A 16054-nucleotide genomic window follows, 5' to 3' on the forward strand; every position below is an offset into this window, starting at 1 on the left:
CAACAAATAAAACATCAACAATACAGTCCACACCTGTGGAGTAATGGCTAGCGCATCCGGCCGCGAAACCAGGTGGCCCGGGTTCGATTCCCAGTCGGGGCAAGTTACCTGGTTGAGGTTTTTTCCGGGGTTTTCCCTCAACTCAATATGAGCAAATGCTGGGTAACTTTCGGTGCTGGACTCCAGACTCATTTCACCGGCATTATCACCTTCATCTCATTCAGACGCTAAATAACCTAAGATGTTGATAAAGCATCGTAAAATAATCTACTAAAATAAAAATCAACAATACATTTAAAATAATGAAATAAAAGGAATCTAGATACTATCTACTGACCCAAATGTAAATTAATTTACCTTCGATGTCAATTCCGAAATGAATTTATTTCTCTCTTCTCCTGAATAATGCCTATATTTTTTTCATGTTGTGTCTCATAATGCCGTTTTATGTTGCTTTTTTTGCAAATGATATATATATTTTTTTGCACAACAAACACTGGACTTCATCACCATGTTCAAAGCATAAATATTGTATTTTCCACTCTTCCTTGAAAGCTTCAAGTGCTTCCGTTCCGTTATGATGCACTGTGTTCTAAGATCTGTACTACCTTTAGCAATGTTTACAGGTAAAATAGCTCCACGCGCGCGCAGCGGCCATAAAATAGCTCTTGCCCGCAGTTATTAGTATCCATCGCAAAACTGGTGTATGACAATGCTGCTATGATGAGCGCTAGCTTTTATAATTTTTAGTTTAACCTAATTGCACAGGAGACTATAAACAAGATATTATCCCATAACAGCTATAGCATCTTTATAGTTCTCAGTTGAGTTTCCAGCTTATCATGTAGTCACTTATTGACACTTATCTTCTTAGGTGAGGGATCAACTGAAGCAGCTCTCGTATGTTGATACCAAGTTGAATGTTGCTATAAGGTTGAATAATTCTTCAGAATATTATGGAATGAATAAATCTATCTATCGCCAGACATAACTTTTTAGAACAAAATTTTGGCCTTCTCAATAAGTTTTTTCCAATCCTTCATATACTGAATTATTTTATTGTTGTCCAATTTTAACTTTGAAGTTGAATAGACTACTGATTTTCAAATATAATCTCAGATTACTTGATTATCATTTTGCTTCATAGGAAAGCTGCAGAATGCTACTTTAACCATAAGGTACCATACACGGGACTTTGCAGCTTTAGGAGGAGGTGAAATATGGAGAAATACAGACACACCCAAGTCAGAATTGAATGAGGAAATTATAAAGGCTAGAGAAAAAGATATGGTAAGTTCAATAACAACTATGTTAAAGGTATTTGAACAGAATGTATACAGCATCTAACAAATGTCACCTTTTATGTCATAGTTTTGACACACCATGTTTTTTCTGCATTTAGTTTATATCAATGACATTGTGCTCTGTAAGATCTGATTAGTGAAGTAAAATGAGGGATGTGAATCTGCGTCTTCACATATTAGTTTGATTGACATACATTTATGTATAGATGGGTGTTGCTATGTTTTTCATGGTTTGCATTTCAGTTCTGTCGACAAGAGAAAGCTGTTGCTTTTAATTGCAGATGGGATAAAGGGAAATTACATGAGCAAGACAAGTAGGATTTCTGTTGTATGTGCTAAGTTTAGCTAATCCTTCTGGGTTACAGTCATATTTCAGACTCGACACTAAAGTTACGATATAATAAAATTAATGTACAAGGATCATCCCAAAAGTAAGTTTACAATGTATATTTCTCAATATTAGGTACATAGCAGTTTGTACATAACTCAATATGCACTGTGTTCTTCACTGAACACTTTATTTTCTCACATAATCTACATGGTGATTGAGGCATTTGTCTAACAATGAAACAAGTTTTTCGATGCCATTCTCGTAAAATGTGGTGTCCTGTCCCGTTAAACCTTTGTGAAGACCACAAAGCCCAGAGAATGGCGGCCAAGACTTTGTTGAATGCATTGTCACTGGTGATGAATCATGGGTTCGCCATCACACTCAAGAAACGAAAATGGCAAGCTTGGAGTGGAAGCATCCATGTTTCCCACAAACCAAGAAATTCAAGGTCATGAAGTCGGCTAGTAAAGTGATGGCTACCATCTTTTGGCAATAGAAAGATATGTTGCTGGTCGATTTCTTGGAGAAGGTAGCTACAATTAATGCAGCTATATCTGGTGCTTCAGTTTTGAAACGCTGGCTCAATGCTCAGGACACCACATTTTACAAGTATAGCATCGAAAAACTTGCCTCACAGTTAGATGCCTTAGTCACCATGAAGACTAAGTGAAGAACACAATGCATACCGTAGTGTGTTATGTGCAAACTATTACATAAATAATATTGAGAAATATACGTTGTAAACTTACTTTTGGAATGACCCTCGTAATATCAGTAGTAACAAAAATAACAGGGGTGATGTTCATAATGAACTGATATTTTCCATCAGTAGCCTATGTAAGAAGATTAAAACACAAGACTAATGAACTGACACATTGCTAGATGCAGAAAGATTAAGCCCTCACATAATTTTTGTCATCACTTACAACAGAAAGAGTTTAATTTCGTTACAACAAGTAGATATATTTTGGGAGAAGATTTTTCTAAAAACAAAAAATTTACAGAAAGGGGAGAGATGTATATCTGTATATTAAAGAAGATGATATTATTATTATTATTATTATTATTATTATTATTATTATTATTATTATTATTATTATTATTATTATTCACTAGTGAGTATTTTACTTTGCATCATTCATCCAAGCATCTCTGACTGTGAATGACATACCAAAGCCATAGTTCTTTTTGTCACCATAGGCATTGTCCTCTCAGTGCACCGTAGAAAACTACATAGCACTGCATGATGATGATGATTAATGGAGCATTGGCAGAATGCCAGTAGGAGAAATAGTAGTCTACTCTACAAAAGCCTGCCACTAAGCACTGTCTTTGTCCATCACAAATTCCATTTGAACCTGCTTGGATTCGAACCTGGGTTGTCAGCATAGAAAGCCAACAAGCTAGACATTCGTTTAATGATGCATCTGCTATAAAGCTATAAAATTTGACATTTCTCAGTTTTGCATAGAATGAAATATTGAATTATGTCCAGTCCAATTATTAGAAACCAGAGAAGTTAGTATGGCATTATAAGACTTTCAGCAGTAACGAGATTTTTTTTTGGAACAACTAACTCTTCTACTAAATAGCTTTCCTCTTCTTGTGTCTTTTTACTGACTGTTACTTTCTTTATTCAAAAACCTTGTTTTATTGTGCATATAACTGAAGGAGTCTTTTAAAGTAATCAGCTGTTTATGCAATAAATGGGTATAATCAGTTGTAAAGTGCCATTTTAATTTAGCTGTGTTAGCCAGCTTTTTCCACAGACAGGACACTGGCAGAGGGCCTCCAGACTAAGTGAAGCCCATTGATAAGTAAGATTTTAAAAGCATGTATACAGTTATTGCAATAAAAAATTGTCAAACTCTTGTTTGGATCAAAATCATAGTTTTAAGCTATGGTTCACTCTTTGTTATATTTAAGGACAATGGGTACATCTGTGGTCTGTGGATAGAACTCTGGTCTTATATGCAAGAGATTAGGTTCAATCCTGGCTAGACAATTTTTTTATTCTATGATTTTTCATTCCCTGTCATTTATCCTTTATGCCATTTTTTGTTTTATGGTGTCGACCTGCCTGGCGAGTTGGTATAGTGCTGGCCTCCTATGCCCAAGGTTGCGGGTTCGATCCCGGGCCAGGTCGATGGCATTTAAGTGTGCTTAAATACGACAGGCTCATGTCAGTAGATTTACTGGAATGTAAAAGAACTCCTGCGGGACAAAATTCCGGCACATCCGGTGATGCTGATATAACCTCTGCAGTTGCGAGTGTCGTTAAATAAAACATAACATTTAACATTTGTTGTATGGCTCCCTTTCTCCCTTTAATAGAATAATAGTAATTATTATTATTATTATTATTATTTATTTATTTATTTAATCTGGCAGAGCTAAGGCCAGTAGTCCTTCTCTTCCACCTAGCCAGACTCTAATTGAATACAGAAGGCTTTCAATAATTATTACATTAATATGTAGACTGTACAACATGAAAGTGAGTAAAAATAGTGAATAATAAAAGTAAAATAAATAATGAAGTTAGATAAACAGTATTAGTGAAACAATAATAAACATTGATAAGAAATAGTAACATTAATATTAATAATAATAATAATAATGAGGTAAATTGAATACTCGTTATTTATCCTGTAATATGCATAACCATTAAAAATAGAGCAAACGGAAACAACTATTATTGTTAACGAGAAGGAACTCTATAGCCATGGTGGAGGCAACCTTCTAGGAGTTGGGAACTCTGAAATCAAGTCTCCTGGTCCTCCAGGTTGAGGGTTGGGTGTGAGGCTAGCGATCTCACTCCAGAAAACATTTACTGCCATGAAACCTCAAGAAAATGGAAAATCCGGCCTGTCACTAATGGCAAGAAAATGGATAAGATTTTAAAATAGCTACATAGAACATTTTATCTCTCTACAGACAAGGAGCTGTATTAATGCTCTTAGACCAAATCACAAATTATAGAATTGATGTGACTGCTATACAAGAGGTGAGATGGTTGGATACAGGAATTATTGAAAAAAAGAATTATGCATTATATTGTAGCTGTCATAAGAAACAACACATATCAGGAGTGGGTTCGTAGTAAGTAAGAGAATTAAAAAAGACAAAATATATGACCTCAGGCAAAAGATACGCTAATACACCTGAAACACACATAGAGAGTTAAGTCTTTGAAAAAGTGGAGTCCTTTACTTACCTGGGATCCATAGTACAGATAAGTAATGATATCACACAGGAAATACATTAGCTTATAACAGCTGCGAACAAATGCTACTTTGATTGCTACAACACATGAAAAGTCATGTTCTACCGAGGTCTATAAAGGTACAGATCTATAAAACTCTGATAAGGTCAGTTCTCACATATGCATCTGAAACATGGACTATTATCAAAACAAATGACTATGACCTCCTCTGTTTTGAGAGAAAGATACTAAGAAGGATTTATGGACCAATAGGGAGAATGGCGTATGGAGAAAGAGGTACAACCAAGAGCTGTATACATTCTTTAAGAATCCTGATATCAGTAAATACATCTAATGAGGATGAAGGATGAAGAAATTCCAAGGAAAATAATGACACTACAAATGGGTGGTCAGATGAGGAGAGAAAGGCCAAGATTGTGGTGGATAAATGGAATGAATGGGGATACTGTATCATTAAGAATGAGGAACTGGAGAACGATTGCATTGGATTGAGACAGGTGGAGGAGAGTTCTTGAGGAGGCTCAGATTCAGAGATGAATTGTAGCACCATGGATGATGATGATTGTTAACGAGAATTATTTGGAAAATACTTCCTTAACCTATTCTTAAATTTGTTTGATGTATGATGGTCTCTGACATTACTCGGTAGGAAATTCCAGGAACAACCACAGTGAAAGAAGATGAGTATGAGGGTGTTCAGTGAGAGGGAATGGATAATATTGAAGAGTTCTGTGATTGTGTGTAAAGGTTATGGTAGGTGGATAAATTTTGAAAACGGAACGCGAGATAGATCTGAGTGGAGAAATGCAGTATATAAAAGAGGAGGGAAAGACAGAGGATTTTTCTATGATCTTTTAGATAAAGCCAAGACAACATTTCGAGGGATGGCATTATGTGATCACTGATCAGCCCGACGAATATTGCAGACGAAACAAACGCACATATTATGTACAAGATGCAGTCTCTGTGTCAAAATAACACTTAGTATCACAGTAATCGAAGTGAGGGATCGCGAGTGTTTGCACTAAAATGTTTTTTAGGAGAAGGGGTAGAAAGTTCTTCAATCACCTAAATGAGTGGATTAGTGAAAATACTTCTTTGCATGTTTCTGCAACTTGAATATTGCAATTTAAACTTTTGTCCATATGTCTACCTAGGTTCTTTACTGATTCACTGAATGGAATTTCAGTGCCATTTATTTTAATGGGAGAAAGATTTGGTATGATAATAGTGTTTAACAAACGTGAATGACTCACAGTTATTAACTGTGATTTTTCTGGATTTAGTTTAAGTCGGAATTTCTGCACCTGTGTCTAAATTGAGTTGAAAGCATAAAAAAATAACCAATTAAAGAAAAGTTTTCTTTCATATTGTATAGTAGAAAATACTTTCCTTGAAATTCTAAAATATAACCAAATCAAATGAAATTTTCATTTAGATAATATAGTAAAGACAGTTTACTTTCTCATCAAATCTTCGTTATCATTATTACTTCCTTCTTGGATGTTACTTCCACAACTAGACACGAGATTGGACGAAATGACAACTGAATTGATTGTTCATTTACTACTTATCCCAGTTGCCAAGGAAACTGGATGTGATTCCAGTCATTATTTCCAAAGCAAATGCATTCATTTTCGTCCTGAAATGTAACTTTTGAACGTCATTCATTTGCTTAATTACAAGAAAATAGCTTATCAAGAAACTATAATCTCCATCCATTTTCATTTCCCTGTTGCTTTTCAAAATAGAAATTAGCATTTTTTTCTCCCTGTGTGGTTAAAAACCAGTCTTCTTCTCTTTTTCTCTTGGGAATTTTTCTGCGACCATCAGAAACAGAAAACTGACTGGCAGAAGTTGTGTTTGATACTGGGTTAATTGGTATAGTTTCTTCGGGTATAACATCAAAATTCGAAATTAGAATCTCATTTACATTTTCAGAAATACTTTCTTCCATGTCATTATCTGGAACAGATTGTAGGTTCCAGACATTGGTGCTGGCCTCATGATATCTTTCAAAAATGATATCTGTTCAAAGTAAATCCATTTACTTTTAAACAAATTAGAGTCATTTCCAACCTTCTTGAGTTTTTGCGTATAATTATAATATCTCTAAGGTTTTTCCATTTTTTTGACTAATTCGATTTCTGAAATACAGTGGAAAGTAGTGAGAATATTTTAATGGAAAGTTGGTGTATTTTGTTTGTAACATTGCATTTCACTAGAACAGAACGTTAATTAAAAATAATTACTGATTAAATTTCCAATTTCTTTACTGTGTAACGAGGCTATCAAGTGCAAAATTCGCCTTATCCAAAATTTAAAAAAAATTAGTTACATTGGATGTTGTACTACTTGCAGCTCTGTATCTACTGATATAGTCGGTTTGTACAAATCTTGTCTAATTCCTCTTCCATAGAGCTCAGAAAACTACTATCAAATGCAAAACTGTCCATATCCATAATGGTTTTTCCTGTTTTCTGACAAATCACTTTACCTGGATAAGGAGAGTTTTGCATTTGATAGCCTCTGTTAATATTTAGGATTTACCTTGCTTGACTACTTTCGAAGTCGTGTTCTTCATTGTCCAAAGCCTAGTGGAGATTCCATGCTATCTTCTGGTTTCCTGTTGTGGTGAGGTGTATTCATGATTGTGTCAAAAAGGGTGTGTGTCTTGAAATTGGACAATGAAGAACAAGACTTCGAAACTAGTCAATCAAGGTAAATCCTAAATATGAACACAGTAAAGAAGTTGAAAATTTAATCAGTGATATATATTAGTGTTAAACGTGTTTATACAAAAATGAAGAAAAAATAATAATTGATATGTTTCAGATATCTAGCAAATGGAAATTCACACAGAAGTTTATCTTTCTCTTATCGTATTGCTCATTGTACCATATCACTAATAGTGAGAGAAGTCTGCAATGTAATATGGGATAATTTATCCATTATACATATGGCTATGCCGTTGAAAAATAATCATGAAGATACAGCTAAATCTTACTTCGAAAAATTGGGATTTCCAAATACTATTGGCGCAATAGATGTGGAATACATCCGAATTAAAGTGTCCTCCACAATTTGGAAGCATTTATTACAATTACAAACATTATTTCTCTATTGTTCTACCAGAGTCTGTGGATATCCAGAGTAGCGCAGTCAGCTAGTAGGCCGCCATTGTTATTCCATTTCATCACACTTGGCATAGGAACATTTAGAATAAAACACAATTTAGGCCAGTGTCTGTGGCCCTTAAAATTAAAAATATTTGACTGATTTAGGCTGCATTCATTTCCTATACACCTGTATATGGCAAAAAATGCGTGCTGGAACAACAGTGGCTGATATGTTTGCATTTCTGGTGCAAAGGATTGTGGTACTTTGGATATCCACGGACTCTGTGTTCTACAAGGTGTGATTCAGATTACAGATTTGTCTGTATTGAAGTTGGGGCCTTTAGTAAACAAAGTGATGGTGGATTTAAAAAAGCTTATAGAAAATGGTCATTTTAATATTCCAGAACCTTCTTTCTTACCAAACATAAATGTTAAAGCAGCATATGTAATGATAGGAGACGCATATCCCTTAAAACTCATTTAATGAGCTCTTTTCCGAAAAATAATTCAAATATACAAACTGTGTTATACAATGAAAAACTATCAGCAGCAAGGCAAACAATAGAATGTGAATTTTGTTTTACTGTTACCTAAAATTAGTGTATTATTTGTGTTATGTGATGTGTTTTAATAAGGAAAATCCACATAGTTTTTATGTTTATTCAGTTATGAGCAAGTGATAAAAAATAAGCTTCACTTGGCTGCAGTTTTAACATTTGGCACCATGAAATATGAACTTTTTTCTTGTATATACCGGTTTTTATTCAATTATCTGGCAAAATCTCGTATCTGGAACTAGCCTGGTCCCTTTGGTGCCAGATAAGAGGGATTCTACTGTACTTCACTCTGCAAACTTTTCTATTAAAAATGGAAACATGAGGTTGGTGCAGGTAAACTTCTATTGTTAGATGTGGGTTGATTGATATTGGGTCTTTGCTTACAGAAAACATAATGAGGTGTGATAGAAAAAGGAAACCTGACACCACAAACTGGGTGAAGTGAAATCACACTGTCTCGTAAATGTTATGTTACTAGAGGAGAGAAATATACGATATTTAATTTAATTCATTTTTATAATGGAAAATATTTAGGGCATAATTAAGCGAGGGTAAGGTTATTTTGTAATAAATTATGGTATTCATTATTTGTGCATTTACTTTTGCAGCCAATAGAAGATATTGAAAATCCATTTAAAAGGGAGAAAGTTCAATGCATTTTGTGTCAGTACAAAATTGTCCCAGACTACAAGAACGTGAAGCTCCTGTCACAGTTCGTTTCTCCATACACTGGAAGGACATATGGCCGACACATTACTCGGCTCTGTGCTGCTCAACAGGCGAGGGTAGAGAAGGAAATAATCAAGGCGCAAACAGCAGGTTCGTTATGCCTTTTTGAACTGTCTGCTGTTTATGACTTAGTGATGAACATATTTTAAAGCCATTTATAGATTTATTACATGCCTTGTAGTAGCATCAAAGTGGTAGGAGTCTTATATTTTTGTATAAGCTGTGCCTGCTTTTTCCTGGTAATCTTGCCAGGTCCCTTGCCATTTCTTAAAAGAGAATATTGTGGGATATTGTTGACTTTTCTGTTGTTTATTAATCTACTAGTTGTTTTCTATATATGTTCTGGGTAATGTTAAGTCAGATTAAAGCTGAGGTTAGTGTTTATATTTAATTCATTTTGGGAGCAGGCATATGGTTGTTTTACATGTTCTTCTGATAACCAGGTAGGTCTACTACTTAATCTGTTATTGAATTTTAATGCATGTCGATATTAAAATAACATCTTGGATTAGATTAGAATTTTAAATCAGTGCTTATACACAGTGTTCAGAAAGTCCCTGTATTCAAAGTTCAGTATTTATTCCTAATTCACAATATTAGTTATTCTTCTATGTTTTTTGCTAGATTTATGATAGCCAGTTATGTGAAGACTTGTGACTCATTAGTGACTGATCCTGATATTACAAAAACGTACTCCACCAGTTAGTACAAACATTTCTTGAAACCAAAACTGTAACGGAGAGGCCATTAAGTGAAAAGTCCTAACTATTCACTTCAGGTCTCCCTGGGGATATACAACAGTAAATGTTAAGATTTACACAGACATCTACCGAGTGTTTCAGACCACCTGTATCAAGCTTTTTTCTCGTAAACTATATGATACTGGTTGTTGATAAAAAAATTTTGATAACCAAAACCTATGTAAAGAATTCGATTGGTGATAGTACCATTTCCCATAATAAACCGGAAGTAAGGGTCCCTGTGGTCAACTTCGAAATTTCAAATGAGAACATACGTCATTGAAGGTACCATTGGAAACTACTTTTAAAAAGAAACAACTTTTACTGAAACTTTTTTTCTAACTTTTATTGTTTACTCACAAAACAACAAAAATTGTATCTTCTGAGAAATGCTGTACATTGTTAATGTACATACACTCTTCATAGTAACTGTTCAAAATGTCCGCCACCCTGTGCTAAACAATGTTCTAATCTCCTACTAACATCTGTGATTGCACGGAGCACTTCACCACACCTGAGAGACCACAAGCTTCTCTATTTATTGAACGCACCTGGTAGATCATGTCTTTAATTCTCCCCTACAAGAAGAAGTCATTTGGAGCGAAGTCAGGAGATCGGACCAGCCAAGCTACTAGTCCTCTTTGTTCAATCCACCATAGGAAAAATAACTGGTTGATAACTCGTCAAGCCCTACATGAAAAGTCAGCCGTACAGCCATCCTGCTGAAGCCATATAATTAACTGAAGCGCAAGGGGAACATCATGAAGCAACTGGTGAAAAATGTTTCAGAGTAAACGTCCGTACATTCTACCATTCAAGTTCTCAAAAAAATATGGTTCTTTGACTCGGTGTTCGAGGAGACTACACCATATGTCGAGGCTCCACATATGCTGGTAATCCACTTCACGTAGGCAGTGTAGAGATTCATCTGATCATTACTTTTGCCTCATCAGTCCACAGAATTCTGAGCTCGAAATCACGATCCATATTTAGAAACCAGTTGCAGAAATCAACACGAGTCTGGAAGTCATGTCCCTCAAATTCCTGATGGAGATGAATATGATATGGATAAAAGAAATTTGTCTTTGAGAATTCTAAACACTGTACTATGGTGCAATCCTGAGGTACGAGCAATTCTTCTTGTGGAGTCATGAGGATTAACTATTACTGCAGCGAGGACATTGGCAGCTTCTTTCTCATTCCTCACACGTCATCTGATACGCTCACCTTTGTTGTGTTTTGGTAGCAACACGCTGTTCGTAAGTATACACTTTGCAAGATGCTGGAAAACATTGTACGAATGATGGCGCATACGAATGATGAGTGCGCAATGGATATCTCTCTGCATAAACATGTGCTGTTTCTCTGCAATACCGATGGCATTATCCAAGTATCATCAACATGTCGAATGCTTGTTCATTTGTGAATTACATTTTTCAAATAGCAAACCCAAAGGAAGACGATGTCATATGGACGAATAAACAAAATTGATTGTTGCTATGCAAAATAAAAGACAGTGAAAAGTGACTTGGTTTCAATTGTGTGTTTACAATTGAGGGGCGTTTTCACAAAACTCGTTATCTACAAAATCTTATTTTTTTCAAGACAACTCTTTTCTAAAATACACAACTGTATTTCAAGATCAATTTACTGATATACTTACCAACTTTAGCTTAATTCTGATAGCACCATTGGATTCTCCTGACCCAAAAACATAAGGATACGCTAAAACCTCAAAATCGAAAAAAATGTAGATAACGAGTTTTGTGAAAACGCCCCTCAGTTATGCTGTACCTACTACCGGTACAGTACATACATAAACAACATACAGCGACTCTCAGAAGATACAATTTTTGTTCCTTTGTGAGTATACAATAAAAGTTAGAAAAAAAAAGTTTCAGTAAAAGTTGTTTCTTTTTAAAAGTAGTTTGCAATGTTACCTACCAGTCAATTCTTTACATAGGTTTTGGTTATCAAAATTTTTTTATGAACAACTAGTACCATATAGTTCTCGAGGGAAAAGTCTGATACGGGTGATCTGAAACACCTATATTGTGTTCGAGCATCAGTTGTATCAATACTTACATAAAACTACGAAACATTTGAAATTGTATGCTTATTGTGTAAAGGAGGTGGTGGTGGTGGTGGTGGTGGTAGTGGTGGTGGTGGTGGTGGTGGTGGTGGTGGTGGTTGTGGTGGTGGTGGTAGTGGTGGTGGAGGTAGTGGGGGTGGCGGTGGCAGTGGCAGCGGCAGCTGTGGCAGTGGTAATTGAAGCCACCAGATGCACTTTGTTTTTTAGTTTTATTCTCAGCCTCACATCTATCCAGGATAGAAGCATGGTTATAATCAAGTGCATACATCAAAGCTCAGAAAAATCTGTACTATTTGGATCTGATGAGATGATCGGTGGCCTGATTATGGAGGTGTTTCCTTGAGTGGTAAAGCACAATAAGCAGAAGATGTTGCTACTGTTGGACCTGAAAACATTAGTTCTGAATTCTCTGTCAGAGAGGATGAAGACTTTCTCTCTGGGGACTTGAATTATACATATGTTATAGTATATCGTACAAAAATGCATAATTATTTAAGTACAAAAATAAATCTAACTGTTCCACCTATTTAATGTTTTCTTAGAGGTTGTTAGAAGTTAATGCTGTGCTTATCTGCAGTCAATGACAGAAATTCCCCTCCAGTTGCAGCTTAAACAAAATACTGTTTTCCTCCTTCATGTCACTATCACATCATGGATCAACTCCACAGCTGCAGAATGTGTTGTCTGAGATACCACTTCATTCTGAGAAAGTTGGCATTTTGTGTGCTGTATTATGTTAAATTACGGGATCCCTGTTTTTCGAATCTGAGGTAGATTGTGGTGTATACAAGTACTGTTCAACAGTTTGTGGCATTATTAGAACTGTATCATGACTGCTGGTTTGAACAGGATGGCGCAATATGTTACACTATGAATGAAACAGATATGCTGAGAGGATTTTGTGGAGTTCATTTCATCACAAAAGTCTTAGAATTCCATGATTTAGGCCTAACCCAACTAAATATTTTTGTACGAAGTCACGTAAAGGAAAAATAACTTAAATGTTATACAATTTGAAACAGTCAGTTATGCGAACTTTAGACACAATCACTTCATCGTTGCTGAGAAATATGTCATAGAACACATTCAAGTGTGTAAATATTAACTTGGAAGAAAACAGAATCTTCTCAAAACATGTGAACTGCATCAGTATTCCAAGTTTCTAAATATAGGGTAAACTTATCTAATTTCGTGACTCATGTAATTCCGTTATACTGAATATAATGAGGATCACTAAATTATGTGTACATGACAAATTGTTGGTAGTTTGTTCAATGGATAACAGCGCTAATCAGCTACCGTCTCAAGAAATTTGGACTTCTGGGAGCAAGTGCACTGCTAACAGGAATTCATTTCTTAGTATGCCATTGCTAAGAAGTGTGATTTGAGTTGTCCTGATGTCGTAGCCTAAAATATGTTTTATAAAATATATATGTGTATAATTATACATATAAATAAAAATATATTTCTATAGAGATTGCTTTGAAGATTAATGTGTATACAGTTCTCAGTTAACTTACATGATTTAGTCTATAAACCTTAAGTTGTCTGCACAATTTCTTAGGATTTTAAACATTTGGCAGCCATTACTGGTATCACGGAATTAAGTGAAAAGAATATGAAAATTCGTTAAATGAACATCACATGGCCTGTACAACTAGTCATCATCTATATTAATTATATCTGCTTAATTTTAAAACAAATTTGGATATATAAAAATTTTTATAATATTTATTTATAATAATTAGATAATTTATATTAAGTAATCGAATATTAACGCCAATTAAAATGAAGAAAATTATGCATATGATATAGCCTACGTATTTAATAACGGTCATCTCTGTGTAAGGATCAGCACGTCTGTTCTCTGATCCGCAAGTGAGTTTGATTCTCGGAACTCTCAAGACATTTTTAGTCACGGACTGGTCTGAAGCTTTATCTACCCAGATTCTTAAAGATAACTGAATATCTAACTCTCAACAAAGGGATGGATCAATTGTGATCTCTTTCTTGATTCGACGCGTCACTTTGTGAAGAACATCCCTCCAAGAAAACCTTTCCTTTTGTTGATGGACTCACATGGGAGTTACGTAGGTCCAGAAGTGTTAGCTTTGGCGAGAGAAACCAAGATCATCCTCAAGACGTCAGTGTTTATTGTCCCTTGAAGGAAGCTTGGACGAATGAGTTGGAGAACTTTTGTATGACGAACTCTAATGTTGTACCAACACGATTTGACTTCCACAAGTTGTTCAACATGGTATATGAGAAGGGAATGACACCAACAAGTATCCGTTCAAGGTTTTATAAAACTGGAATTTATCCATTTAACCCATCTTCTGTGACAGATGAAGCCCTTACAGCTAGCAAGTTAACAGACAAGCCAACTCCTGGAAGCCAACAAACGCAGGGTGAACTTCCAGAAGAAAGACATTGCTCACAACAAAATGATTCTATTCAGTTGCCTGTTCCAATATCAGAGAAACGACGTCAGTCTGTAAGAGATTTGTTGAAGACACCCACATATGATCCATCAAAGAAAAATAAATTTGTTAACTGCAAAATACAGTAGCGTGCAAATTAATCTGAACACGACATATTTTTACATTTTCTGTCATTGTTGGCCTCACAGCTGCTCATACCGCTTTAATTGACATCTGTAGTACGTGTAATTCCATTGTTGAAGGTCTGTCATTATTATTTTTTTTATAATATGTGCCATTTTGCCTGTCGTTTTGTACTTATAAGCATTTCAGTTGTGTTGAAGACTTGATACTGAAATCCTGTGTACATTCTGTCGTCTTCACAAATGGATACAACTCCACGAAAACGGTCTAAAATTATAACATTAGCAGAGCATTCTTCTATGACACAGAGGCAAATTGCTGCAGAATGTCACATCGGTTTGGCTACTGTTAATTCGATCATAATACGATACAGGGAGACTGGATCCATCACACCCTAGAAAAAAGGAAACTGTGGCCGGAAAAGGAAGACTTCATCTGCAGATGATCGTTTAATTATCAGGAAAAGTAAATTAAATCCTAGACTAACTGCTGTCGACTTAACCCGCGAGTTAATGGCTACTGGGGTGAATATTCACGTCACAACAGTGCGGCGTAGGCTTTTGTAAGCTGGACGAAGGGCTCGTAAGCCTATTAAGAAGCAACTGCTAACCCCTGTTATGTGCAAAAAACGCTTAATGTGGGCAAAATTACATCAACACTGAACAGTGAATGACTGGAAGAATGTACTTTTTTCCGATGAGTCTCATTTCGAGGTCCACGGCCACTGTGTTTCTTACGTACGGAAAGGATCCGAAAAAGTAACAGCAGCTCATCTCCAACAAGCACCCAAATACCCCCCTAAAGTAATGTTTTGGGGTTGTTTTACACATGAAGGGCCTGGAGCATTAATACCTATCAAGGGAATGATGAATTCTGACAAATATATTCACTTATTGGAAACCAGAATCGTACCCCAGCTGCAAAAATCATTTCTGGATGCCAAAGGTGTGTTCCAACAAGACCTGGCACCATGCCATATGTCTCGAAAAACTACAGAATTCTTCAGGCAACTCACCCGACATCAACCCCATTGAGAACTTGTGGTCAATTTGCAAAAGAAGAATGCAAAAAATGGATTGTTCTACAAAGGAGAAGATGATTTCTGCCCTCATTGGTGTATGGTTTCACGATGAAGAAATGAAGAATATTTGTGGGAAATTAGTGGAATCCATGCCAGATCGTCTCAGAGCTGTTATTAGGAACAAGGGAGGCCACATAGATTACTGAGGTATGTCTTAGATCCTTTTTTTTATCCCGTTTGAGTTTTTTGCATAAGTAATTACGTTCGGATTAATTTGCATGCTACTGTAGATGTCAGAGCCAAGTGCCTTACGCCACCAACCAAATCTCCAGCTGATGCTTCACCATAGAAGTCTACAAAATCTCCTCAAGGAA

The 16054-nt window shown here is 35.7% G+C and overlaps 1 protein-coding gene across 5 annotated transcripts in view; it reads left to right on the forward strand.

Annotated features, from left to right (window-relative positions):
• mRpS18C (mitochondrial ribosomal protein S18C) overlaps window positions 1-16054 on the forward strand; it is an 83305-nt gene that overhangs the window by 15450 nt on the left and 51801 nt on the right. For all 5 annotated transcript variants that reach the window (XR_011330943.1, XR_011330944.1, XM_069818214.1 and 2 more), the window contains exons 2-3: window positions 1148-1290; window positions 9143-9353. Coding sequence is in view for 3 of the 5 variants with exons in the window: in XM_069818214.1 (XP_069674315.1) it covers window positions 1148-1290; window positions 9143-9353 (354 nt within the window). In the remaining 2 variants the exon portion in view is untranslated. The remainder of the gene's footprint in view (window positions 1-1147; window positions 1291-9142; window positions 9354-16054) is intronic.

The sequence above is a fragment of the Periplaneta americana genome, chromosome 2 (assembly GCF_040183065.1).
Source record: "Periplaneta americana isolate PAMFEO1 chromosome 2, P.americana_PAMFEO1_priV1, whole genome shotgun sequence".
Taxonomy (NCBI): domain Eukaryota; kingdom Metazoa; phylum Arthropoda; class Insecta; order Blattodea; family Blattidae; genus Periplaneta; species Periplaneta americana.